Source organism: Bombus flavifrons, chromosome 11 (genome assembly GCF_040668555.2).
Source record: "Bombus flavifrons isolate JBK064 chromosome 11, iyBomFlav1_principal, whole genome shotgun sequence".
Taxonomy (NCBI): Eukaryota; Metazoa; Arthropoda; class Insecta; order Hymenoptera; family Apidae; genus Bombus; species Bombus flavifrons.
In genome coordinates this window covers 12,318,990-12,346,840 of record NC_138452.1, presented here as the reverse complement: position 1 = coordinate 12,346,840, position 27,851 = coordinate 12,318,990, and the positions used below count along the sequence as shown (strand labels likewise).

At 39.3% G+C, this 27,851-nt stretch overlaps 2 protein-coding genes across 6 annotated transcripts in view; both read left to right on the top strand.

The window, feature by feature from the left end:
• LOC138184627 (fibroblast growth factor branchless) overlaps positions 1 to 8,984 on the top strand; it is a 214,301-nt gene extending 205,317 nt beyond the window's left edge. The window contains exons 5-7 of one of the 2 annotated variants that reach the window (XM_069122732.1): positions 6,841 to 7,570; positions 7,642 to 7,945; positions 8,025 to 8,984. In XM_069122732.1, coding sequence (XP_068978833.1) covers positions 6,841 to 7,570; positions 7,642 to 7,892 — 981 coding nt within the window. In that variant the 3' untranslated portion in view covers positions 7,893 to 7,945; positions 8,025 to 8,984. Of the gene's footprint in view, positions 1 to 6,840; positions 7,946 to 8,024 lie in introns of both variants that reach the window. The other variant, XM_069122731.1, reaches the window with a different exon arrangement.
• Positions 7,743 to 27,851, top strand: part of LOC138184629 (calcium uptake protein 3, mitochondrial) — a 40,343-nt gene continuing 20,234 nt past the window's right edge. For 3 of the 4 annotated variants that reach the window (XM_069122735.1, XM_069122734.1, XM_069122733.1), the window contains exon 1: positions 23,902 to 24,129. In XM_069122735.1, coding sequence (XP_068978836.1) covers positions 23,923 to 24,129 — 207 coding nt within the window. In that variant the 5' untranslated portion in view covers positions 23,902 to 23,922. Of the gene's footprint in view, positions 7,853 to 23,901; positions 24,130 to 27,851 lie in introns of those variants that run through there. The other variant, XM_069122736.1, reaches the window with a different exon arrangement.

Below are 27,851 nucleotides of genomic sequence, written 5' to 3'. Positions count from 1 at the left end.
TAAAAATAGAAATATTTTTGGCATCGGATACGATACCGCCTGAGGCGCGCGTCTAATTAGACAGTAACGAGCGTAGATATCGTAATTGTGTGCCACTCGTGGGATTATAATCCGATTCGACATCCACTATAATTTAGTTGACAAATTGCAGCTTTGCTTCTCATTAATTACAGACCTACTATTAACCCGCAAGTATCGAAAGGAACAGATTTCCACACTCGTGCCAATAATATCTGCAAAATAGCTCGCCGTATGCCGATCGATATATATTACAACTGGATCGTCGATCAAAAAATTACACACGAAGTCAATGCAACTACCATAATTTACTAGATTAAACGGGATATCGACGACTGTAATTGGCGCTGAGAAGAGACATTAACTTGAAAGTCTTATCGAGAGTCTTAATGATTTCGAAGTAGCCTAACAATTGAAAAATTACACGCGCGAACAAATGTCCAATCCCCTGTTACGTATAATTTGTTTGAAAAATTTAATAGTGTCGTACATTTCAATATTAATCGTGTATTGTTATTAAATTCGGATATGATAAAAGTTATACAGGAAGAGAGAACGTTTCTTTTAAGTTTCAAAGTACTTTAGACAAATACAGGAAATGCGTCGTGGATTAAATTGCGCTGTTGCAAACTAGAAATTTGCATTTAACGATAAATTCTTTGATAAGTCAAAACTACCAAGAGGAGAAATATCTAGCGTTCTTTCTGGGATTCGATTTGAAGGATGATAGGTAGTTACGACCAATGATAATAATCGAGAATTTCAGGAATAGAAGTCAATAATACGCGCACGTTAGTCGTTTCTACTCGCGTCAGATGCGTACAAACTACCGTGCTGTAACACTCGTCTAATCGTAAGCGAGCGAAACTAACGACGAAATGAACTCCCAAGATATCGATCGATGCGCTACTTGGTAAAAGAAAAAAGAAAGTAACAAAATCGTGCAAGGAATCTTTTAAACGCCATTTTATTGTAACTATTTCGTACTATTTCATAGACAGACTATTTTTACAGTTTTCCATTTCATTCCTTTCTCAAATGTAATCGATTTGAACTCAGCGGTGGTATTTTACCAACAATTGAATCTCTGGCGAGGTCTGCGCTTAAACAAACTGAAACAAGCTTAATCGCCTAAACTCGACCGAACAAACATACGTCAATTCTAATTTTGCAAGTAAACTTTTCAAATGGCTAAATGTCAGCCTGCAACGTGAAAGTTAATACGTGGATTGTCAGTTAGCAAGCAAACCCCTTGCATGATCAGAAGGAAGTTTCATTGGCGCGGACAGGGTTAACAGGGACCACATGTCTCCGTGTATATTGACCGGTTCCAGAATAAAAGGGATACGATGATTTCAATAATTTCGCCCGCGCATTCTTCATTCAAGCTGTTGACAGTGGGAAAAATCGGCTGCATCGGCCCCTCTTTTCGTCGTAGTCGTAAATCTCGCAGGGAAAACACAAAGGTTTGTTTAGGCGTCAAGTTTGATACACGATCGCTCGTTCTCGCTCGCCTACTGGAATTCGAGGGTGAACGCAATCATCGAATGAATAATCACGGTGCAACACGTGTTTCTCGATGTAGTGCATCTCGTGCTGCTCTACATTTATCGAAGCTACGAATAGTCGAAGAAAGTTTAACTATGGTTAGAGCTCAATTAATAGATACACGTGTGCACTACCACTCGAAAGTGGAGTAGGACGTTTGTTCATTTCTTTCCAGATGCGAGATAATGAAATTGTCGACGAAGAGACACGAATCGCGTGTAATTTTATCGTCTGCTATTAATAGTACGCGTAATGGAATATCACGATACGCCGAAATGGACTTTTCAAAGTAAATTGTGCGAGTAAAAAGTTACTTCGTTTGCTATTTTTCTTTTTAATTTGTCTAATTTCTTTTTAATTAGAAAATATGTAAACAAGCAATATCTTTAAGGCAGTGTCTAAAGACCGATGACGTAGACGGTTTAAGACATTTTTGACATTTATCGTTTACATCTAAACGATAAAGCGCTTTCAATTCGCGGTTGGCAATTGCGCGTATCTCTCGACCGTGTAACTTAAACTTTGAAAGTACGTTTAAACGTAGAATTGATAACTAAATATTTCCCACGATACGAAAAGTAATTATAGCTTGAAAATGAAAGAAAATTATACAAAATTGCACGTAAGAAACTCGCAGGTAATTTCTCGAAACAACATAACAGCGCAACGATTTATATAAATACGAAACTTTCCATTGTCAACTTTATCCTCGTTTTTTATTATTATTATTATTCTTTCTGCCACGTACATCTTGCTATACGTATTATCGACAATTATCATTATTATTAATATTATTATCGTCATCACAGACGTTCGATTATCTATTCGAACGAAATCCTCGGCTCTCGATAAACTTTATTATGCATAATCGATACCTGTACGAGTAAAATCGTACGAACGAAGCAACCTTCATCGGTTCGCAAAGTGTGAGGAATGTTAATCAATGGTGGGGCTGTTGAACGGCAAATACGTTTGCCCCCTTGAGGAAAGTACATAAATCGTATTCTGGTTCGCAGAATTGGACAATCTTATTTCTGGTTCGCACCCTTCACGAATGCGCAAATATATCCGGCGAGATAAATTACATTATTCGAGGGTCAATGAGATCGTTTCTGTAATCACGCGATGCACACGTAGCTCAATGAAATTACTGTTTCGTGGTATTCCACATTTATCGCTGCTATAAACGACGGTATGCAACAGACATCGGGACTTTCGTTCTTTTTTCCAAGCCCGCCGCTGAAGAATTAACGAGGCGACGAATCGGATATAAATCATGCGGTTGGATCCGTTAACGAAATTCATTGTCTCGTATTTTAATCGCATATGAGTTATCGCGACGTAGCTTTATGTGTTTTACGTTTTGAAGAATCTCTTACGGAAACGACTCGCGTTAGGCGGAGATTGGAACGCGATGTTACATTTCGAAATATCGTAGAAAAATTGCCCCTTTCGTCTTTAACGATTTACGCGATAAGACCTTCTTTACCTCCCATATTATTTTTCAATAAATCGAATATAACGATCTTCCAAAGAATATCGTGCCAGTCGATTACCCGTGCGCAATTCTTACCGTTAAACGTTAGTACGCGTTAACGCACTATGTGTACACATACTGTATGCTATGTATAACTTGGGTTGGACATTAGCGTGGAATGGGACAAACGAAACGGGTGTGATCGCTTAATACGCACTTGGCAAGTGTAGATAATCGAAGATTCTGGTTGCTTGTCAGTAAGCGAACCACAATATTTCTAAACTCGCTGTAATTACATCTCGTTCCGAGAGATTACGTATCTCGCGTATATCCTTTTTTCTAATTACACACTGCGTAAACCTGTTCCACACAAATTTGCATCGTTGCAAGAACCGCAAAGTTTCCACTCGATAGCGAGGCATTTTTATAATGATGGAAATTTTGCTCTTTAGCTTCACGGAAAGCAGACACTGATCGGAAGAGAGTAAGCCCCGCCCTCGTTCCATCGACAAAGAATATAGCTCGATACGATTGATCGATCGATTGCTCGCTGAAAATTACGTTTCTTCGAGGAATATAAGAGGAATACGTATCGAAGAAACGCTTTTCCTTTCTTCCGTCTTCGCCTATTTGGAACAAGCGCGAACGAAGATCGAATAACGCGTGTTGCTGGTGCCGCAAACGGGTTCAGATAAAACACGAATCAATGTCAGTCCCGCCAACGATGTATGCGGAAAAGATGAAAGCCGGATCGGGTTTCCGACTTTGCACTTGCAGCCATAACAGCGTCTGGACGCAACTATCCTCGCAGTATAGTAGCCGTTCGTCTCGGCGCACAGTGCACACACGTACGGGCTACGTATGAAACTAGAGGCATTATCCGCAAGTTGTTAATTTCACGCGAACGAGTGGAACGGACGATGCAAATTCTAATCGCTAAAGATGTAACGTAATGTCGTTGTTACACCATTGATATGACAATACGCGTGACGAACGTACGATGTACGAAATATCGGATCGATCGATACGCATATGTGCGTATGTAGCTAACGAACGTACGAAGAGCCCGATTAGCCATATTTTTGTGGAAGAGATGGTTGGTCGTGCGATGTTAAATGACGAGATAACTCTTTGTTAAAAACGTAGAGTGTATTTTGACTCGGACTGATCAAACTGATCACCTTACGATCGCGTTCGATTATTTATACCGATCGAGGGAGTATCGGTAAATTTCCAATCGCCTTTGTTAGACGGTTCCACGTAGCGGCGACATTGTTTCTGCCCGGAGTTTAGTTATTATTACAGTATGTGCGTGTCCCACGATATCGATACTCCGAGGCAAGACCACACGTGGCTCGATTAGTCCTCTAGGTCGTGTGCCGCTACATTTTCGACCTTTTACAAGGCTGTAGTTTTCTAGTTCAGTACGTTGTCGATAAGTCCCATGTTGACAAAATTGTCTTCGTATTTGCTTTCGTTCTTTTGTTTCTTTTAAATTAATAATCTGTCAGAGAATAGCAACGAAAACGCTGGAACCTTTAAGAATCCACGTCTCCCACGATCTTCTTTGCGTCAAATAACTTCACCTTTAGACTAGACTTTAGACCTTGGACGAATTCTCATTCCTCTTACCAGTTTACGCATCGAATATATCTGCTTAACTATGCAGTTGGCTTTGTATACTTTGTGCATGTTACGAACCCTCGTAAAACGGCGGCTGCTTCGAAAAAAAGACCCTCCTGACGACATTTCCATTTGGAAAGTTACAGTCGTGAACGTTGAACTTCGCCCACGTCTGTAACGTTACGACTCAATAACGTGAAACCCCTAAAGCGCGGCACGCGTAACCAATCGACTGTACGAAGTCGTGGCTTCCTTGTCGATTTTGCGAGCTCCCTGTCTTCTCCGATACCGACTCGTCAAACCCACAGAAGCAATCGTGTTTCCTTGCTCTCGGTAAATTTCGGCAAACCGTCGATCTCCCACGATAGATATTTCCTAACATAAATATAAAATTTGCAGTTACGTTTTCTATTTTTAATAGCCAGATTAGATCTCTGCCAGATTGACAGCGATAAATACTATATTTTACCAATGATAAAACGGATACAACGTTCTTCGAACGATCTTCGACGGATAGCGAACACAGACTTCGTGAAAGCGATAGAAGTTCCATGTTGCCGAGTGAAAAAGAGAAACCTGTTTTATCAAACCATTTTTAGCGGTTCTTCTCAATTCTCTTCAGCATCCAAGCATTTCTCCTAACGTTCCGTTATTTGATAAAAAATTCACAAGGAAACTCTGTGACTCGATATCGCTGAAACTGCTTTAAAAATATCGGATGTAACCGATTTTAGTCGTTAGTCGTACAGAAAGGAACGAGAAAGGTGGATGGAAAATCAATAAAATAATGAAAGAAAAAGTTGGATCGTTAAAGAAAACGAAGATAATGATATACCAACGATGGCAAGTGGCAAATGAGCATTAAATTAAAAACGGACACGCGAACGGTGGGCGGTTTCGGCGCCGTAAAGTCGGTTTTTCGTTCCGGTCGTACGCATTCTTTACGGTTGTCGACGGGCTGATCACGGATTTTTCCGCGGAGCAAACCGGGTAAACGCTGTAATTAGAGCCGATGAAGAACACAGCCGCTTTCGCTCGTCTAGAAACGAGTTACCATAAAGCGGACAGCGAAATCACAGCGCGGCGTAATGCCGGCGAAAACATAATGCTCGGTGTGCGGTCGTCGGTGGCCGGTCGAGCTGGTTCCGTGTTATACGTAATGTTAATTTACATCCTTCCATCGGGAAGCGTCGTTAATATTTCACCCCGCGTTAGCCCCGTTTCGCCGGCCGACCAGTAGCCAATACGACGAAACGAAGTTACCTGTTAAACGGAGGGGACAGAAGCGATGTTGCGCGAACCACAGCACCTCGCCAATTAGAACGTGATAACGACGAGTAATTAGACTACGTCACTGATAACGATCGCGAAATCTTCGCCTGCTTCTCGGAACGAATAAATTCTTTCGATTCGAGGATACCATAGAAGTATGCGACGATCGTAGCTAGCGATGATATCGAGTTTAACGTACCTTCGATTTAATGACGTATAACGATGTCATTGCAGACGATACGTCGATAAAGTTGTTGCTTTACGTTTATTGGAAACGTTTTACGTTTGTTAAAACGAAACGATCTACGAGATTGAACGTATTATACGCGCAGGGTCTGCAAAGTATTGGAACGCTGCTAGACACCTTTTACGATTATACGTACGTTCTACGTGAGTTGGCCGAAATATTTTCAAACTTCATTAGCATCGTTACGAGACTCGACTACTGTGATCTTGTCGTTTCAGCGTATACGATGTCGCGCGATAGTCGAGTCTCGCGGGACCGCTGATCGAGCGTACATCGAAACGTTTAGCAACGATATTTGGTATTTTTGGAACGTCGTATATGGCATTAATTTAGAAGCTTGTTACGTAAGGTTGATCGCGGACCGCCAACAACAAGCTGGACTAAAGAGAAGAACGTACGTGATAAAATATTGGCAATTTATATTCAGACGTAAACTTTATCCCACGGAACAGCGAAATAATTCTAATCGGTGAACTCGCGAAGGATAGATTGGAAATAAATTCGCGACATCTCGACCGTACCAATAGCTTTCATTCCTCCTGTTACTTTACAAAAAGCTGGAAAAGTTTTCGCACGTTTGACAACTTTTCTGAAAGAAAAACCCTAGACTCGATGTGGAAGCAACAACTAACCCTGCCTTTATATTGTGTTTCAGCGCGAGTACACGGACGACTGCGTGTTCAACGAGACACTGGAACAGCACAATTACAACACCTACAGCTCGGCGAAATGGTCGACAGCAAAGAAAACCTTGTACCTCGGATTGAACCGTCGTGGCCAGCCGAGGAGGGTACAGGCCAAGGGTCACAATTTGGGTAGACTGTCCGCCTACGCGCGGGTATTAACTCAGGTCGCTCCTTCGGACCGAGTGGAGGCTCTTCAAAGACGGCTGTTGGGAGCTCAACACAACGTTCGTCATCGGCATAACAGTCATCGCGGCGATTTGATTCAGCAATCGCTCTGTCCCACTCTTCCGGTACAGGAAAAGGATGGCAGAGATAAATTCAGGTGTCGCAAGCGAAAAAAGAGAAAGAAGAGGAAGCGAAGGTGCAGGCCAGGCGAGATGCCAGGTCCACAGTGCCAAATGGTGGAGGAGAGCGGGAAGGGTGTGATAGTTTCGGGCAGAAACGAGAGCCTAGCTTCGAACGGGACTTCGTTGGAGTCGAAGAGGTCCTGCGAGGGTGCTGCGAGCGAGGAAGCCTGCCGAAGAGAGGCACTTTCGGTTCCATCTAAGAAACGGAAGCTACGGGTCGACCAGACCAGAGGAGGAATATCGTCGGCTGGCGGCAGGAACATCGCTACGGGCAGAAAAGTGGACGCGAGCAGGAACGTGACCGTGAGCAAAGTGGTCGCTGGAAGTAGGAACGTCACCGCGAGCAACAACGGTGAGAGAAAAGCACCAGCGTCAAACTCAAAAAAAGTAAAAGCTGCTGGCAGCATGAGTCAAAGTAAAAAGCCCAATTTGACAGATGGGAAGAGAAAGAGGAAGAAGGGGCCAGCAGCGGCAACGGCAGCGGCAGCGGCGGCGGCGGCGGGGAGGAGGAACTCTACGGTACCTCTGGTCCGGAAGAGATTCAAGCCTGGCAAAGTGGACACCACGTCTGCGGTGCCCACGACAACTCTCGCATCGACCTCCGTAACGTCCTCCTCCTCCTGGTCGTCTCCTGGTACGTCAATCGCCCCTTGAGGGGAGGAAGTCTCGTCTAGGCGCAGGACCAAGCCGTCTTCCTCGTCGAGGAACGTGTCCGTTGGTTCGAATGGTACCGTGAGTCCTCCTAGAATAAAGAGAGCGTTCGGTGGAAATCGCACGGAAACGATAAATCGGGTGGCTTTTTACAGCGTCGCAGCTCGAAACGATCGGCGGTGACCGTGAACGTTCCTGAGATCGTTTTCGATCGATATTCTCCGAAATTCGAGCCCGTCTTACCGTGCAACTGTCCCAGACCATGGATACCTCGAGATCGTTGTCCAAATTCTTACGCTATGGCCACGACGGACGAGCGTTCCGACCGACTGCCGTTTCCAACGAATACGTTGGAGCAATCGATATCGCTAGATAATCGAGAAGAGGCTGTTCTACGCGTGAACATAAATGTTGAAAATGTATAATAAAGCTTCAAAGTATCAATTTTCAGCAAATACGCGGGTTAAATTTTCAGACTCTATCTTTTCTTCAAAACGTAGAACGTTTCTTGCGAGTATATACGTTTCGATCATCGGATATTCTATTTCTCAGAATGACAATTCGAACGGAACACGAATCCATCGTAACGATATCCTTGCCCGTCGACGACGAACACTCGTCTTCGACGACGTTTTCGAACGACTATTACGCGACTATTACGATCGATATATCGAACGTTCGCCATCTCGATCGAAGCAACGATCGAAATGACAATCGGCGGCACGTTAGACCGTGCGAGAAGAATAAGCCGGTGGAAGGAGTCGACGATGCATACGACAGCATACGAAAGGTTCGACACGCCGGAAACTGTATCTATAGTTGTACGGTCAACCTCCGGGGATCCCACTCGAGAGACTGGCCATGCGAGGCGGTACACGCGATCGCCTTGGGCCAGGCTCGACCGCGTTTCGCGGCAATCAATGTAAACTTACGTGTACATAGTAATCATGCTACGTTTACGATTAACAACATACTCCACATTTATGTATGACGATTGCGTGCGCATGAAATGTTCCCCGCGGAAAACTGTCGGTGTTTCGACCCCGCGAGTGGCTTCCAATCGAAAGAAATTCGAGGATGAAAGGATGTTCCACTTTTTTTTTTTTTTCTTTTTTTCAGAATAAGTAACATACTCTGTGGATGAATGCTTCGATCTCTTACGCTTCCAAGTATCTCTTCTCCGTACGGTAATCCGACTAAAAGAGTAATTTTCAAATTTCTTAACATTACGCGATGATTAAATATTCCGATTTATGTAAAAGAGAGCTTGCGGAAGTGACGAGTTTCGCTTTTCATTAATTCCTTTATTTCATTGCATACGTAACTACGATACGTCGTTCGTCGCAACAAGACAATACGAATCGAACAATGGTAAATTTAACAAAGACGATGTATCATCCCTTCTCTGTATCCTTCGATTTACGGAGTTTATCGATGTGTTTCGAGCGGCTCATGTATAGAATCCATAAAAATCAACGCTAAGCTTCGTTAACTCGGATCAGAAGAAAAATAAAATCTCAACCTTGCACGGTTAACGTGAAATTCCATTCGAGAAACACGCCTTGAACGCGAAAAAACCTTCGAAAGACACGTGCCTGTCGAGACAACGTCCCATTAAGCCGTATCCCAATTCGCTTCGATTCCCGAGCTTCTTTCTGCTAAGAAAAAGGCACGCGGTGTCGGATAAAAGGAAGTTGAAAAGTAGAACGTTCTGTCTGGTGGATGATATGGGAAGAAACAGGCGCGTGTTGGCCGAGAGAGAGACGTAATTATCGTACGAGAAGGGATGTGGTCATGCGGTGGCATAAAATAGCGGCGAGGCCGTGTAACGAGCACTAAACTCGAGCTTTAATCCTCGAAGCACGATTCTCAGCTGATCTCGCGAGCAACGGTGCGGCCGCGTTCCGCGATCCTTCGCGAGTGTAGTCAATGATCTAATTACGCTGAACGGGCAGCCATGTACGTGGTTATTTTCTTAATGGCGACTCCACGGTCGATTTCTCTGCTCCTCGTAATTCCATGTAAACGTTTTCTACGATCGGTCGCATGGAAATCAATGAATTTGTTAATTCGCCTCGACCAAACCTTGTTTCTGCCGATACAACTTCCGCTTTCTCTCTAATAAGCAAAGCCACCGACGAAACACGCCGACTACTATGTTTACGCATTAATTACGATAATATTAGATATTAATTACGATAATCTCTGAAATGCACGCTCGTTACAGTGACACGCCTCGTACATGCCGCAGCATCGGGACTCCACCCCCTGTCTCTCTCTCTCTCTCTCTCTCTCTCGTCAGATGTTTTCGTAATTTTTGCAATTTTCGTCATCTTACAGCGTATATTCCATCGAATCTCCTCTTGGATTATAAGTAAATCAGCCTACACACGTCGAGCCATGTTAATATGCACGCATCGACTTCTAGGCTTCGTAAAACCGCGTTAAAATAGGCTTTTGCTTATCAACCGAAACGATATATTGATTTTCGATCGATGCATGCTTCGAATACCGATGTATCGATACCGATCTACCGCTTGACGAGCCAACGCCGAGGTTTCTAACGTGCATATTCACGCAGGTAAGAGGCAAGAGAAACCTGATATCCCAGGCGCCGCTCTTCTACAGTCCCGCGTAATACTTTCCCCTGATTCCAGTACTTTTCTTCGTCTCCTCTTATCCACGTAATTCGTTAAAAAAATCGTACGTAAAAATTTAGTAACTGACGGATAAAGATATTTTAACATGCAGAAAAATTCCACAGATCATGGAGCGCATAACAGCAACAAGTTCGATGATACGTGAAACGAATTAATGGTAGCTTAGCGTGCGAGATAATGGCCAAAAGGATTAAAAGTACTTTATAAATGTAGGAATGTTATATCGTAAGTTTATAGAAAACAGTATGATAAATACAATATCGTTGCACTCGCATGAAATCGAATATAATACCGCGTTTCGCGTATTCGTTTCTCACTAATTCTACCACACAACAACACAACGAACTTCACACGACCACGATAAATTCAACTCTGACAGCATTTTCCATGCTCATTTTTCCCTTAACATACCTTGGTAACGCTCGCAACACTCCTTGACAACATTAACATATCTCGACAACGCTAATAAACGATTACCCCTCGCGCCACGTCCTTCCCTCACGTCGCACTATCCCACATAAATGCCTGTGTTACCTTTCTTTCGAACAAATTTTCCCCGGAAACACATCACCTTTGTTCGATCAAACCGTACATATACCGTAACCTGCATCGGGAATGCCAGAAGTCGATACGCGCGTCGTAAGATGCCTCGCGAGCTATGTTAAGCCGTTTAAGAGTTTCTCTCTCGTCTCGACTCATCAACCTGGGAAGTTGCAAGGCACAGTGAAAAGGAAAGACACCTTGAACATTATCAACGATACGTTGTCGCGATTAGCTGCGACAAAATAATGACTCGCAATGGAAGATGTAACGATGATAGTATTAGGCGAGGAATACGGGAAATGAGACGATACGCGTGAGAGATGCAGCATAGGTGAAACTAGTTGGACGATCGACCGAGAAACCGCTGAGAGGAGACTCGAAGATGATATAATCGAGGAAATTAAGGAGATGATTATTAGGTCAGAACTGCGCGCGATCCTCGTAACAGTTTCGATTTCGCGGTACCTTTCTGCGCAAGATAACATCGACAGACACGTTTTTTCCCTTTCGCGTCGTTTCGAAAGAGATTCGCGTGTCGCGTTCCTTTTTTTCTTTTTCCTGCAGCGAACGCGTTTGTAAAAATCGACGCTTTCACGGCGAGACGTGAAGATGTTCGATTTTTGTCGCCTCGCTGTAATCGCGCGTTAAATCGCTCGTTTGCTGCAACAGCCACGTTACTCAAAAATCGCGACTCAAAGGGAATTTAAAGGGTTTGAACGCTTTCAGTCGTTGTAATTTCGCGAGTCGCGTGAAATTGACATAATAAGAGAGGTGGCGAACTTGTACGAAAATATCGTAATAGTCTCATTTGGTTAGATAAATTCGCATTTACCTTTAAAATTATCTCCGTTTACTCCGCGATGAAGATTTATTTAATATTGCGTCGTTATCGTGAAAAAATACTCTCAACAAGAAGCTATGTGATTGCGATAATGTCGTAGTAATACGAGAATACTCTTTGCTTCAACGAACTTCGCATTTCGATTGTCACGATACGATTAAAATAGGAGCGAACGTGAAAACGCAACAGCGATACACGATGGTAAATTTTATCAGCTCCGCTTACAGGATTCGATCCGTAAAAGATACAAAAGATTGTTTCTTTTTTTTTCTATTAACTTACTGCAAATTTTTAAGTACGTCGTTGTTACAGCAAATCGGTGAAATGTATTTGGTTGGTGAAAAAATGATGTCGGTTTAGTGCATGCAAGTATAAATTAATTCACGCGTTTCTGTCTTGCGTAATTACATTCGATTGTATTCGTCGTTTTGTACGATTATTCCACCACTTGGGAAACTTCTCTATGGCATCTTTGTAGAAAAAAAAGCCGAGTTCAATGCAGAAAATACGAGCTGAATTTTTTATTTTTCTTCTATCCAAAAGATTTCACAATGGTCGAAACGGGTGATAGAGTTTGGACAGTGCTACGTCTAGAGTTTAAAAAATAGGGAGGCTAAGAAAGAATGGCAAATAGTTGCATTTACGCGTCTCCAGATTCGTATTTACTGCGTGTCTAACCGTTCGGTTAAACGAGCAGCGTTTCCTGAACGCTGAACATCGTCGCTCGAAACTATTTCTCTTAGCGCGACGGAAAACCGACTTTAGATTGCCAGCAACCCAACGAAAAGATAAATGAGAATTATTAGAGGGAAGCGTATTCCGATCGCGAACGATGGATGTGTTCGAACAAGGCAATAATAATAGTAAACGAATGTCTATGTAATTCCAGGAGGAAGAGCGGTTTTCGAACCAAGTTCTGTAAGGTTTTTAAAGAAGGGGACGAATAATTTTGTACGACTCGTGTAAAGAGATTTAAAGTATTAAATTACCGAGAAAGAGAAGTATTAAAACATTTATAGAGATATTTACTCGTAAAGTTAACGTTAAGGTAAACCGACTGTTTGTTATTCTAACAATGGGCAACAGCCAACTGCCAAAAATGTCTAATTCTACGATAAGATCGATCGATAGACTTAACGAGAATAGTAATTAAAATTGAGCATCGTGAACGAAATTCGCGTGTCTTCCTAAGTACCGTAAAAGTAATCGACAAATTTGAAACTAACGGAGAACGTTTAGCTTTGTATTGTTCCGATTATAAAGAGAATCTTGTTAAATATAATCGATTGAAAATATAGAATATTATATCGTGTCTGAGGTACTAGGATCGATTACAATATTGTGTTCATTTTTTTTTTTTTCGTTTATTTTGTAATTTAATCCTTGCAAGGAATACGATCCGAAGGATTGTTTTGTAAATTATTTATTGTTCGTTCTAATCAGAACCGATATTGCTGAAAATTAGCAATAATCCTAAATATTCGTAGGTACGAACCTCGCAATTATACGTGTAGATCAAGCTTCGCGCTGAAGAAAATGGCAATAACAGAAAGATACTTTCGTTTCGCTTTTTTATACCAACACTGTGAATGAACTGCCTTTTAAATTTAATGATAAAAGTAGAGTAAAGAAAAAGAAAAAAATAGAAAGAAGAAGAACTGGCACGCGCAACTAGATATTTTACGATTTTAAAAATGTTCGTTGCCTAGAGCTAATCGTTCTAGCAGAGTTACAATATTTTCTACCGTCAAAGAGAGATAGGAAACCGATTTATGAAAGTATGGAACAGTGATTGAAACTTAGCAATAGTCGATAAGAAAGAAAAAATAAAAAGATAACCAGAAAGAGATTCTATCGCCCCCAACGTCTCCTCGAATCTCGATTAAATGAGTTTGCGATATATTTACATATCGGTAAGGAAAGAGTCCGCCAGAAATATCTTGACCTCGCTACGAATCTTGTAGGAACCACCTATTAATCTAGTAGTATATTTATTAAAGACTTATTTATTGTAAACAGTTGACTCCGTGTACATAGGTCTACGATCATTACTCATCAATCATGCGCATCGATCATGTGTTCTTCGTATGTTGTGTCTAGTGTCTATCCCTCGGGCATACGAATTCGTCAAAAATAATCGACAAATCTTTCACCTTCTCCGCCGCCTACTCGTTTCCGGAAAATAGTTTTGCGTTCGTATCGTAGAAAATCGTTGACAATGATGTGGTGAAAACATTGAGCGTATATAATAGTATGATTATAATGTATCTGATCGAACATGTCTGAAACTTCAAATCGATAAATTCGAAAGGTACTCTTTACTTCGTTAAATTGTCAATTGACGCGGCATAATGTTTGTAATATTTACAATTGGCAAGATGTTCTATACATTACTACGATTACAATAATAAACGAAATATATACGTATATTTCTTGGAATATGCGAGTGTACTTACATCGATACTACGTTAGTTTGTTATAAAACTGTAGACTAGAAAATCAATGTAATACATTGTCAGGACGCAATAAATGCAATTTATGTTTCTAAGAACACGACCTCTCTGAATTTTTTTCAAAATTGAACGACAACGACAGCACGTGAATTCTATGATATCGGGGACACGTAACTAATATACGTTACACGCTTCAAGTACAACGTTTGACAAAGATAAGCAATAAATAAGACAAATTTGCGAATGATATTAAAAATAAGAAAAATTTATAGCGTATAAAGAAGATGATATTCTCTGCTGAAGTAGCTTTTCATTTATTTCGTTAGACGTGAAATAGGAAGGAAGGATTACACGGAAGAACTTTTGTACCATAACCGAGCACGAAGTTGCGACAATCTAGAAAATGAAATTTTCTTCTTGACCCAGGTGCTGCAAGCTTATCAACTAGGAAGCAGTTTTCCCAAGCGTAGTACCACAGTTACGCAAGCTACCCAATAATAGTCGCTTCCGGCGGAACTGAAATTGGATCGCTTTACTCTTAACGAACAAAGTCAGTTTAATTCCCATTTCCAGATGATAACGCACACAGCTCTCTTATGTTTCGGTTTCCTTAAATTACGGAAACGAAGCGGAGCAAATACCTTCGTGCTCGGCTTTGGAACGTTCCAATTAATTCGAACAGGCGAATTTATCTTGGCGAAATAAACTCCAGCTACTCGCAATTAGCCTACATTCTCTCAAATAGCGATTCTTTTATCCTGTAATTTAGTTCTCCAACTTTGTCCGATCTAATTTAATTTTATCTTGATATCGCTCCCTCCTAACTCTTCTTTTACTTAAAGCAACGTAATAGCAGACTTCCTTTTTAAATTGGTTTCTCCAAAATGAAATTTAACGCGAGAAGAAACGAAGAGAAATTGTTGAGAGGAAACAGAGATAAGCGTTTCGTTTGGCAAGCGGAAAGAAAATTTTATGCAAGCAATTTGTACTTTTAACATTCTTCCAAGAATAACACAAACGATAGCGATTATACTCGCGTGATAAATGACAATAGTTGAGGATTAACGCAGAAAATTTGATTGCATAAAACAAAGAGTATAGGGGTCGAAACGAAAACGCAATGTTGTGTATTATTTAAATACGTATAACCTCGTAATAAAAGTGAATTTTTTCTTATTTTTTTAATATTTCTAATCGTAGCTTATCGGTTTCATATAAAAAAAACAAAGTAGAAATTTATTTCATAACAGAGACCTATCGAAGAACTCGCAATTTTTCGCTGCATCGTGTCACGTTATACATGAACGCAAGATAAAACCGAGCACTTTCCGTGTAAAGAAAGAATAGCACAGACGCGAATATTGATATTTTTGGCGAATTCCGAGCCACCGCAATTGTAGCAAAGTATGCGTGTTTTATTCTTTTTCTTGACGAACGAGACAACGAGCGGTTCGTCGGGACTAGAGGTAAAAGACAATCATTGTAACGATACAGCATGCATGGACTGTAGGAGTTTATAACGAAAGACAATAAATGAAAGCGACATTTGTAAAGTGCGATGCGATGAAGATTCGACGGAAGAACAAGGGAACGTCTCTGAAAGCGATTTCGTTTCTGTGCGCGTCATTAAGAAAATCCGCGTCACGTGCCGTTTCGATACAAGCAATACGAATGTGCTACACATTATACATTGTAATCGTCTGGAAAATCGCAATAAAGAGAAGCAAAGGGAAATACAACGATATCTGTATCGATATAATCGTACTCATGCCATACGATGATCGTTTTCTTCGCGCTTAATACGTTCGTATACTCCATTACGGAAACAGGCAGTAACGGAGGAAAAAGCGTAACGCAGAAATTTATTTGTATCATTTTGATTGAATTTAAAAAGGCAGTAAAGCATCGGTAGAATGTATATCGATCAATTTCATGGATATTTTCACTCATTTATGCATTCGATCACGATAAATAAATTTATGCAAGTACGTCGGTTATCTCGTTGACAAGTTGTACGTTAATCACGCGCACGAATGATAAAATTTGCGAAAAGTAAAATTGACAGTTTTGATTCCAACGATAAGAAACTCGTGCAACACTCTGCTCTAGAGAAAAGACAGTAGAATATTCCAACTGCAACCGAAGGCAGTAAAACCGTGTAAAAACCGATTAACGTCAATTTGCCACGAGCTGATTATTCGATAGATACTGCCTTTTTTTACATGATTGAACTATTTATTTTGACTGAAACAACTGACAATACGCACGAAAGAAGGGGTCAGGAAAGCGCAGAAATTTCATTATGAACGAAAGGAAGAGGTATGGTTATAGACAAAAGAGAGTAGGGAGAAAATCATAGACGCTTATTTTTTCTAAATTCTTATTTTAAGTATCGTTTTCTGGTCGTGTAAGATGATCGTGCACGCTTTCAAATTTAACGATAAAAAGATTAAAATAAGTAGTTGTTTGTATGACACGCAGTTCTATCGAATTATATAAAAACTGCGCGATCGTTAATCGTTACTCGTACAGCGATGAATTACAGTCAGTATTCGAGATCTTACGATCGTTGGAAGAATATTGATTTTGCCAAAAATTGCGCGATGAATAAAAATAGGTATGAAAGAACGGGAAGAGATAAGGAACACGGAGAGGATCGATTTAGGAACAGGTCGACAATGAAACTGGTCTACCACTGCCGTTTTTACGCTCTTATCTAATTCTTATAGCCTGAAATTGCTAAGATTATAGAAAGGAAAAAAAGGAAAGAAGGCAAAAGAGGATGGGCGAACGATTGCTAAAAAGATTGACAAGAAAGATAGAATAAAAGAATTAACCCTTGCCTCCGGGGTAAATGTTAGGACGCGATGCGACGTTTCGTTCTACTATTTGATTAAACCGCCATCATCGACGCTAACATCGAAGATCCCTTTCCGCTCTTGTCCAGTTTCCTCGTGTATGTACAATTTCTTTCTGTTGCTTCCAAGAACAGTGGAAACAGCTGCGAAACGTACAGCTGCGAAAAGAGAGACGGGAGTATGGAAATTACTCGGTATGCTCGTGCTACCTCTTGTGACGCTGATTCGATGGAATAGTTCGACGAAGAAAAAATGCGTTTAAGAAATTTATCTTCTCTCTTGTTCCTTCCGTGGAGAAGCCCACCATATGATTCGTCGCCATATAATTTTTACAAGTAATAAAGAAAATATTATCGAACATAGTGTGACTTCCTTGTTTATTTCGAACATCCCATTTTCAACCAAAAATCGACAAAATATAAACTCTGAATTCTCCGGTTTCGTTACATTTGTCTCGTTTAATCTCGTGATGCGCGAATACTGACACGCGCGCACGCATCTAGTTCTCACATGGTCTTTATACATTAAGATTTTTCGTTTGGTACAAGTAAAGACAAAATCGTATTTTTAATTAACTTTCCTTCTCGGGTATTTTAAAACGTATTCCCTACTATTTTTCTTATTTAATATCTATAAGCATAGCTGAAACAAGTATAGTTGAAAAATAAGAAATGGTTATCTCTTTTGTAGCTTTGAAAAACTTGTCTCTGAAGAGACTAATTCTAAGCAATAATGCTATCAATCGACGATGCTATTTTTTCAAAAAAAGCCTTCTGTGATGATATTCCAGTTTACCTTTACCGTATTCTTTACATTCTTTGTAGAAAACTAAAGAAAATGGTAAAATATCGCCCAAGCAAACCCTTCCATCTTAAAGAAGTTTTGCCAGTTTATATTTATATATGATGTTTATAGAACACGTCGAGTCAAGTATACCTGTACACCTTTTTAGACACAACTAGCTAGGTAATTTAGAAAATATCAGCGACGATTTAAAAGCTAGTTCTGTTAAACTCGTAACTTCTTCTATATAGCAGTCCCAATTATTTATCTTACATACGCTAAAAGTTCAGAACGCTTTTCATACATTTGTATGTATTTTTCATTTTCAAAGGTAATTGTAGAAATATCGGTACATAGATGGCAACAAAGAGAACGTTATGCTGGAAAGATACGCTAAATTCCTCTTCTAATAAACAGTTTATACACGTATGTATGTGGCATGTTCTCGCGACAAATTAGCGACCAAGCAATACGCTTTCCATTGTAAAATAGACGCTGTTACCTCGAGCAATTCGAAACGAAGGCGAGAATAAAGTGACCAAAGCGGCTTATCCGTCTTTCACGCGTTAAAATCATTTCGGTGACATGAATTAAGTATTGAGTTTCTGCGACGACATAATCCTACGATGTAGACGGAGGCAGGCACACGGCAACAGAAATTAGAAACCTATTAACCGGTTGATTTACGACGATCGAATATTACAGAGCGAGCTGCGTGGTGAAGGGAACGCGAGAAAAAACTCATAAACATATCATTAAAGGTGAAAAAACTTCTTGTGGAAAGAAGACAGGAGAAAGGAAAGGATCTAGAGAAAAGCATGATCACGTAGAAGCGACAAGCGATCGATCCAAGTAAACTATAAACGAAAACATGCAAGTAGACGGCGACGGTAATAACCGTACTGAGCAAAAAAGGGAAACTACGATTTAAAGGTACGAAAAACTGCAAGATAAGAAACTGAAATCTTTCAACGATCTTGCAACAGGTTCGCATATCCGTTGTTCATTCACGGATCGAACGCGTATCGTTGATCGTTCGCTATGCTGTTACGATGAAGATATAAAAGGTAATCGAGTTCAACGTTCCATAATTCTTTAACGTTGATGCTAATCCCTTTACACCGTTACACGCTAACGTTACCAATTGGTAGCAACGATATTGCCATAGACGGCATAGCGAACGATAAAACTGCATGGTGGAAAGATTCCTGAAATTATTCCCGGTTACCGATAACTGTCCGGTTAATACCGATCGTATAAATTCCTCTCTGATCTGCATTGTAATCTTGGCCGATTATTAAAAAGTTAATGTCTCGCACGATCTCGTAGGAAATACGAGGGAATTCTTATTAAAACCTATAACGGCGCGTAGGAAGCCGTACGATTTGTAGTAATACCGGCAGTCCGCGAACCAGTTGTGCGCGTTATCTCCTCGACGATCCAAATGAGAGCCGTTGTGTTCAACAAGGTGAAATGTTTTTCAAAAAGCACGCCAAAGTAGATGCGGATAGCTGTCAAAATCGAGCACGCAGTGAATCGTTAAATCATTTTGCCGCACATTTCGTGTAGCTGTAGCTAATTTGCATCCGTGCGACAAGTAAACCGCCCAGAGCGTCTACCGTCCAGTCGCGTTATTGACAAGCGCACTAAATGCCTGTACAGTGTCATTACTGTCAATATTATCGTATTTTCTATAATGCACTAAGACGATATCGGGAGTGGCGTTATCGGGATTATTGGTGTCATCGTTGTAATTATTAAAGGAGTATCACCCGGACAAACGGCTTCCTGGTTGCACGATGAATCGGATCATAGTCGGTGGTAGAGGAGGCTCGCTCGATCGCTTGTTCTGGCGATCGTTCTAGCTAGCCAGATCGGCTTCAATTATTCAAATAAGCGCAGATGAGAGAGTCGATAGCCTTGGCGGATGCACGGATGGGAAGTACTAGCTCGAGGAAGCGTCATGCCACGGGTGTAACCCATAATTCCTAGACGATGTTCCCTCGAGTCGCCGCGTCGCCTCGAAACACGTGTGTCCGTCTTTCTCTCCTTGTCTTTGTTCTTCTAGACGCGATGTTTTCCAAGATTTTCGATGCACAGCCACAGCTGTGCTACAGAGAGTCAAACGTATTTTTCTCGACCGACAAGCGGGAAAACCGAGGCAACCTGGTTGGTCGTCTTTAACGACCACGTCGGTCTCCTTGGAAGAACAATCTCGACTTAACAAAGTGTCGAGAGAACAATCACGGTGCTGCGTAAACGAGGATTAACGACACGATTTTTCTTTACTGTTTGCAACCACCAACGAGCTGTTTTAACTATCTACAGAAGCAACAACGACACAGGAACACAGCTAAACGAACAGTCGCAATGCGATGCTCTCGCTCGTACACGATCGACGTCTTGCGTCCCTGAAGAATGTTCATCACACTCGCGAGCCACGGAGATAATGACAACTTTCTTTTTTCCTACCTGTTACAGCCCGGAGCCGAACGTGCGTCAAGCTATTCTCTTTTTTCTCTTTCTTTTTTCTTTTTTTCTTTTTTTTTTTGTCGACGATGGACTAACAGGAATGCAAGAGCTCGTGCAATGGCTCGAGGAATCCGGAGGTTTTCTTCTTTTCAGAACGTTAGGTCGCGGTAGGATCGCGACAACAGTCAGATAAACGGAATGCTTTCAATTGGTAATCGACATTTATGGACTTTTTACGCCACCATTGTAATTGATTCGCGATCTTCGTGTTTCGTTGGTAATTTGATTTCAACATTTTCATGATTACGATAGCAGATCGTCGTATAGGTAGTCGTCATTTCGAAAACTGTTTATTTTTTACGAATCGCGAATTGTTCGTATATTTTCATCCGTCCGCTACGTTCGTATTAAATGCTTAATAAATAAAACTGTACGAGATTGTATAGAATCGTAAAGCTTCTATAAAGCACAATTATTTATAAGGTAGATATTAATCTTCGATTATGACGGAAGAATTATTACGTGTATTTTTTGTAATATAAAGCAGTTCGATGTGTAAAAGTATCTTGCTTATAACAGTTACATACACAAATACAACGGTTGACAAAATTTCGAAATTTCACTAGCGCTGTAACGAAACTCGATTATCATAATTGTATTGATAAAATTTTGTAAACGTTAGAAGATATTTATAGCAAATGCATTGCGTACGTTTTGCAAAGTATTTGAACTATATATATTGAAATATATCGTATATATTTGCCTTCTAATTGCTGTCGAGAAATGCTTAAAATTAAAAACCGATACGACGAATAGTACGTCCCGTAAAAATTGCATTTTTCTTGTTTCATAATAACTGGAAATCGCTCGTTGCGACTCGTGCACATTCATCTTCTAATAGAATTAAATTGCCCTCGTGAGATTATTCCTAAATAAAGAAAGACAAGATATTTGGTATGCTGCAAATGTAAGGACGATCGATCAATCATTGGAAATTATAAATAAGCAGCCTGAGTTTGTAATTTCGCCTGGGGTGGTCCAGGCCAATGGCTCGTTGCAACACTATTATAAATTCTCCTCAACTACGAATGATATATTATTGAACCATGTTTAGAATGTAAATAAGATTGATGAAACGAGTATTAATTATCGACATTCATTGCCACAATTATTTTATCTGACGCGTGTAAACGGTCTCGTATCGGTCTCTTATTTTGTTCGGGAATATTAAAGCACCGCGATAATGGGCACAAGGTAATTCAAATCTAGCTACAAACTCATTACGTGTAAGGAACGTGTTAATGTTAGTTAAAACATTTGATGCTATTTTATGAGAAGAATAGATATATATTTTAACGAAACTTTACCAAAATAGCAATAAATGAAATTAATCGGTAGAATTTTATTTGTAGAAATCGTTCAACGCGCGTCTGTAATTTTAATGAAAATTTCGAAAACGTAATATTTATAATCGATAACGATATACGAGGTAAAACGATTTTTTAAATCTAAGGCATAAACTTGTATAAAAATTTATGAAATTCGTTACTTCAAATAATTGTAAAATGTAACATTAATATTTATGCTACATTTTATATAACGATCTGCTTTTCCAACCAGCTTTATATTAAAGAAGAAAGTACATTATAATACCTACGTGAACACGTAATAGACAACTTTAGAACGCACCTTAACTTCGAAATAGGTTCAACTTCAGCAAGCATACGTGCGTGTATTTCATACCATGAAAATGTATTGTACGTAGCAAGAAACGTATTCATCGTTTAGGAATAAAGCTATTATTCTCTTGCCAAGTGTGTTGGTCTTTTATAGAACCAGTCGTTAAACCAAAGTGTGAATCAATAGAGCTTAAATAAAGTCTAAGTTCGTTATCGACTGGTCGCGAACGACTTCGTCTTTTCAGAAACAAGAAGAAGAAAAGATCGCAGAAGACTGTCTCGACTGCACGCTCTAGCGATGGAGTATATTTATAAGTAATAATGCAGCCGCGAAGAAGAAAGCTAGTAACCTCGGTTAATAAACTATTATACCGGAGTAACCGGTAGTAAGAGTGCGAGTACATTAGCCCGCATAATTTTAGCACTCGCTAGCGCTTCAACGTAACTCTTTGCCCGTTGCGTCATAGCATATCGTGGGTGAAGATGGCACCGTTTCGTTACATAACGTCCTTCGAATGCTATCTTTGCTTTATACGCTAACTCTATTTTCGTCCTACAAATTTCATGCCGTCCAGCGACTACTATTAGACTACTATTAGACTACTATTTCCCCTATCTACTCTCTTGTACTTCGTAAGAATGCGATCACCGAGCCAGCAACGTTGCAAAATCAACGCGTTCATATTGCGACCTGTTGCGACGATCCAGAGATGCGTACATTCGATTCGATGAATTATAAGAGCATGAGTTAATAAGAACGTGATTATCGTAGAGAGAATGAAGTTTGGAGATAGTAATAAGTATAAAAGTATTGTAAAATTAGAGAAATTAATAATCTTATAATTAGACTGTACATTTTTATACGAGTTCGTACATTTACACACGACGAGGTTCATTTACATGAACACATTTTAAAAAATAAGGCATAGAAATTCGTTTCATGCTCTAAACGTTATAACGAGTACTTTGAACATTTCATATATTCTTACGTATTTTATAAATTTTGTATTTTGAACCAAATTTAAGTTTCTCGTAAACGCATAAATATCCATTGCTTGCCTATAACGACGAAGGCGTATTATTATCTAAATATGGATTCAAGAAACCCAAAAGTGCTTTATATCATTGTTGAAGTAATATTACATTAGATCTTAGCTGTATATTTTCTGCTTTTCCAATTCTATTCCGAATATTGTTTGATCAATTTGTAATAAAATATATCTGGATTAATTATTTGTTACTATAATTATTATTAGCGGTTTTATATAATTTTATCAACGGTATAAACATCTGCATTCAGAGTTCATCGTCATTAAATTCGTGGTCATTAATTAATTTGATTGCGATATCTCCTTCCGGTTTCTCCGGTAATTAGAGCACAACGGCGCAAATGTACTTTAAAGATGAACTCGCCCTTGCTATTGTATTTTATGTAAATAGTATTGCTTATAATACTATTAATAATAATAGAATATCATTACAAACAATAGGATTTTCCGATATTTTCTGTGCAAGTAAAAGCAATATGAGTAATAGTAGAATTTTATTATCCTGATACAAAATTGATTGATTCGTTAACTTTCAAATTTTGTCAGATATCATAAGTCGTATTAAAGAAATTGCTTTATTAAATAATCAAATATTCAGGAATATTGAAGAAATTCTTCAACGTCAGGAAACACATTCTCAATTTCGTAATGCGCGCAACTGAATTTGCCGACAGGGTCACAGCGCATGCGCGCGTTCTTGACTTCTGCATAGAACATGGCGAGCGTAGTGAAGTTGTCACGACGAGTATCATCGTTCGTACGGCATTCTTGTGGTGTCACACGTTCTTACAATTCGTGGCATAGTAACAGTGAAGTGAAAAGATGGGGTCTCAACACCGGATTGTTTGCAACAGTTTCTATTACGCTTTATTGCGGTTACAGATATTTCCGACCTGACGCGGTACACGCAAAGATTCGAGTGGTTTGTAAATAAATATTTTCATTTTATTATTTTGTACAATTAATATATGCTTTTTAAACGATGCGCGCGTTGCTCGAAATACAAAAGTTGTCGATTTAAATAGCGAAAGTAGTGTAGAAAGAAATTTGTTTATCGGAATAGATAATGTTTTTGTACTTGACTTCGATATATTACTTCTAGATACTCCTCGATGATTGTTTTGACACTGACATCAAATAAAATAGATTCACTTTGATTGAATTTTATTGTGTGATTGATAAGATCCTTGACCGGAAGAAATATTACGCAAGGCGTTACTGACATTTGAGGTTATAGCCGTCACAGGTTATAGGTTAGAATTCGATTCTGTTTATAATGAAGCGAACTATACAAATATCGTTTGCACGATGCGATGTTCGATCTATTTACTTAACATGTTGCTTTTTACAGTATCTTAAAGATATTGTAATTTAATACACATACTTGTGTAAATTTTTGTGAATAGTGAGTATAAATTACTGGAAACGGTGATATAAAGATCTGAGAAAACTAGAATAGCAATATATGTTTGTATGTAGATACGTATTATGCAAAAATAGGTGGAGGAAGAAAACTTTATTCGAATAAATTTTTTTATACGAATATTTTATATGATTTTGGAAATATTTACAGAAATGTGTATTTACCGTATTTTGATAAATAGAATTTTAATAAAGTTGTTTCTAACATGTTTCATTTCTAATGGAAGGAATACAGGAGATGTTATTTACGAATAAACAAATTTGAGTAAAGATCTTTATAGCAGGTATAGAAGTTTCTGTATCTCTAATGAAGAAAAATTGCGGTAGTTAGAGATTCATATATAATTTCGTTAACATACGTACTTTCTTATATTTCGACTGTAATTGAAGAGATTATACAAGTTATATCGACGATTTACATAAATACTCGATAGTTTGGAAAATATTAAATAGGTTCGTATATGCAGATAGTGTTATTTCAAAAAAAGTTGAGTACATATTAAATACAGCTGTAACTACAAGAAGAGGCATGTTTAATGTCAAAAAATGCCAGAATTAGCACTTGACATGACATTGACATCTGAATTGCCACTAATATTACTTTTTCATATCGCTATTCAATGTTTTATCATATTTACTGTTCAATTAGTATATAATCTTAGCGTTTACAAGAAACTTCTAGTCGATACTTTTCCGCACGTAAAAGCAAAAACGCGATCGACACAACTTGATAGCACTAAGTAGTCAAACACGTTTTTAGAAGTCTATAGAAGTCTAGCGGTAACGGCCTACATTTTATCATCTTCTATTTTCAATTTCATTTTTTATTATTAATTTAATAATTAATTTAATAATATTATTATTATTATGATTAATTTTATAGATATATGCAAGATCTTTAACCAACATGTACAGCAACGCATTTTTTGTTCCTCTTAAATTCATTGTAGCAGAGCTTTACTTTTGCCGAAAACGTATAAATAAATTCTATTATCCAAGTCTACCGCTTAATGAGACAAATACCGTCTGCGATTATAAATGCAAATCTAGCGATCATACGAGTCTGCAACTGATTTAACGCTATTCGAAACCCTAGGTAAGCCAGTATAGATCCAAAGTTCAAAATCTGAGCGGAACAACGACCAAGATCTCGCGATCTACAAGACAACCCGTTTACGCGTCCATGTAACACATTTCCCGCCACATGTTCTCTCGTGGACATGGATCGTTCTTCGGTCTAGCAGAACAAGTGCGAATCTTGGGAAGATCTGTGCTCGATCCGTGGTTGCACACTCACAAATCACGGACCCGAACAAGCGTCCTGCGAACGCCACAGACTGGCAGCCGTTATCGCTCCAATCGTCCAAGATTCGACCGCATCGTTTATCCTCGATCCTGGTTGTGACTGTTTCCAGCATCGCGATACATACAGATCGATAGATATGCTATCTGGTGATAATCCAGAACATGGCTCCGGCAGACGCGAGAAACCAACGCGCGAACGGTATCATCGAACCGAATGATGATAATACTTGGACAGCTCGTCATGAAACCGTTAACGGCTCTATCTCTCTCTTGCTGCCCCCCCTCTCTCTCTCTATATATATATATCGCGTGTTACGCGAGTTATTTTTACAATTTTGCAACTTTCCAAACAACCTAATAGTATGAAAGATACTTTGGATATTTCGTACATTTCTGCACGTTACATACGTCCTGTACATTTGTGCTCGTTTAAATTTCCCATAGAAGCATAAATATTCACATCCCATCGTCAAAAACGTTATGTGTGTTTATGACCAACGACTAAATAGATTTATGAGCTATCTAGTTGCCCGCCAGTATCCAATCGCAACAACGTTGCATCGTTCGTCTACATCGAATCTAAGAACTCAATTTGTGGCTTAAGTAACGATCTATGTAGCTACGTATACCGCTAGCGATCTATTTGATGCTCGTTTTCCATCTGGTTCGATTAGCCAACGGTGATTCGACGATAATACGGGGCTACCGCATAGGATTTATACGGTTTCGAGGAACTCGTCCGGAATTAAGAGTCAATACGGGCGTAAATCATGATTTTCGAACGATAAAGCTTCGCAAGCTGTCGAACGTGTATCGCGAAACACACCTGGAACTCGCGATTATTCGCGAACCTTGGCTATGCTATGTACGTCTCCCCTCCCATCCCTCTACCCTCCAGCTATCTCGATACGATTATGCTTCTTGCTGCTGGCAGGGAATTGATTATTAAAAGATAGGATGAATAATGAGAAGCAAGATAGAGTCGGTCGGATGAGGTACAATTTGTTAAGAGGTCGATTACCGAGTCAAAACCAATTACCAAGTTTTTGAAACACGAAAAGGAAGATTTTAATGCGGCCTGGTGTTTCTTGCTAATACAACACGATTAAAAAGAGGTAACGGTGGATGCTTCGTTTCTAGTGTTTTCTTTTTTTCTTTTATCCACTTTCTTTTGTTATCTATTTGTTTGAGACAAGTGTAGGGTAGATGATGAAGCGTAGGGTTGAGAGATATGCATACGATCAAATTGATTTATAGGTACGTGGAATATTCTTTGGAAAGTTTAATGTTAGTCCTTGTCGAGAAAGGGAAGATTATTGAAAATAAATTAGTTATCAATAATGATAACGTCAATAACATGGGAAATTATATAAATAACAGACCGGTGAATATGAAATATCGTTTCTTCGATATTTGAATTTATCAATTATCTCTTATCGTTGATGTTAAAAAAGAAGGAACCTACTTAATCGCGAATTGAAATTAATGATTACCTATTAACTATTAAAATTCTTCAGTGAAATTGATACTTATGCGTCGTATCAGACTTGGTATCAGTTAGCTTTGATCGTTAATGGTCAATTAAATTAAATTTCAATTAATATCTGACAATCGATGATTGACGATCATCAACGATTAATATTTTTATACACCTAATACAATTAGTCACGATAAATATTTGTAATTACCGATTATTAACCAACTCGATCTGTATTCACCATTGATTCCATTACTTTCCTACATAAATAGTTTTAATACGTAACTTAACACACTACGAATCGGCAGAACTAACAATAGCAAAGCTGATATCTTCTTAAATCTGTTAATAGTTGCTCGTTGTTGATGATATTGAAAAGATTTGTCACTGAGACTGCCGCGTCAAGTTACAGTAAATGTGTAAACGCGCACTAGAATTGC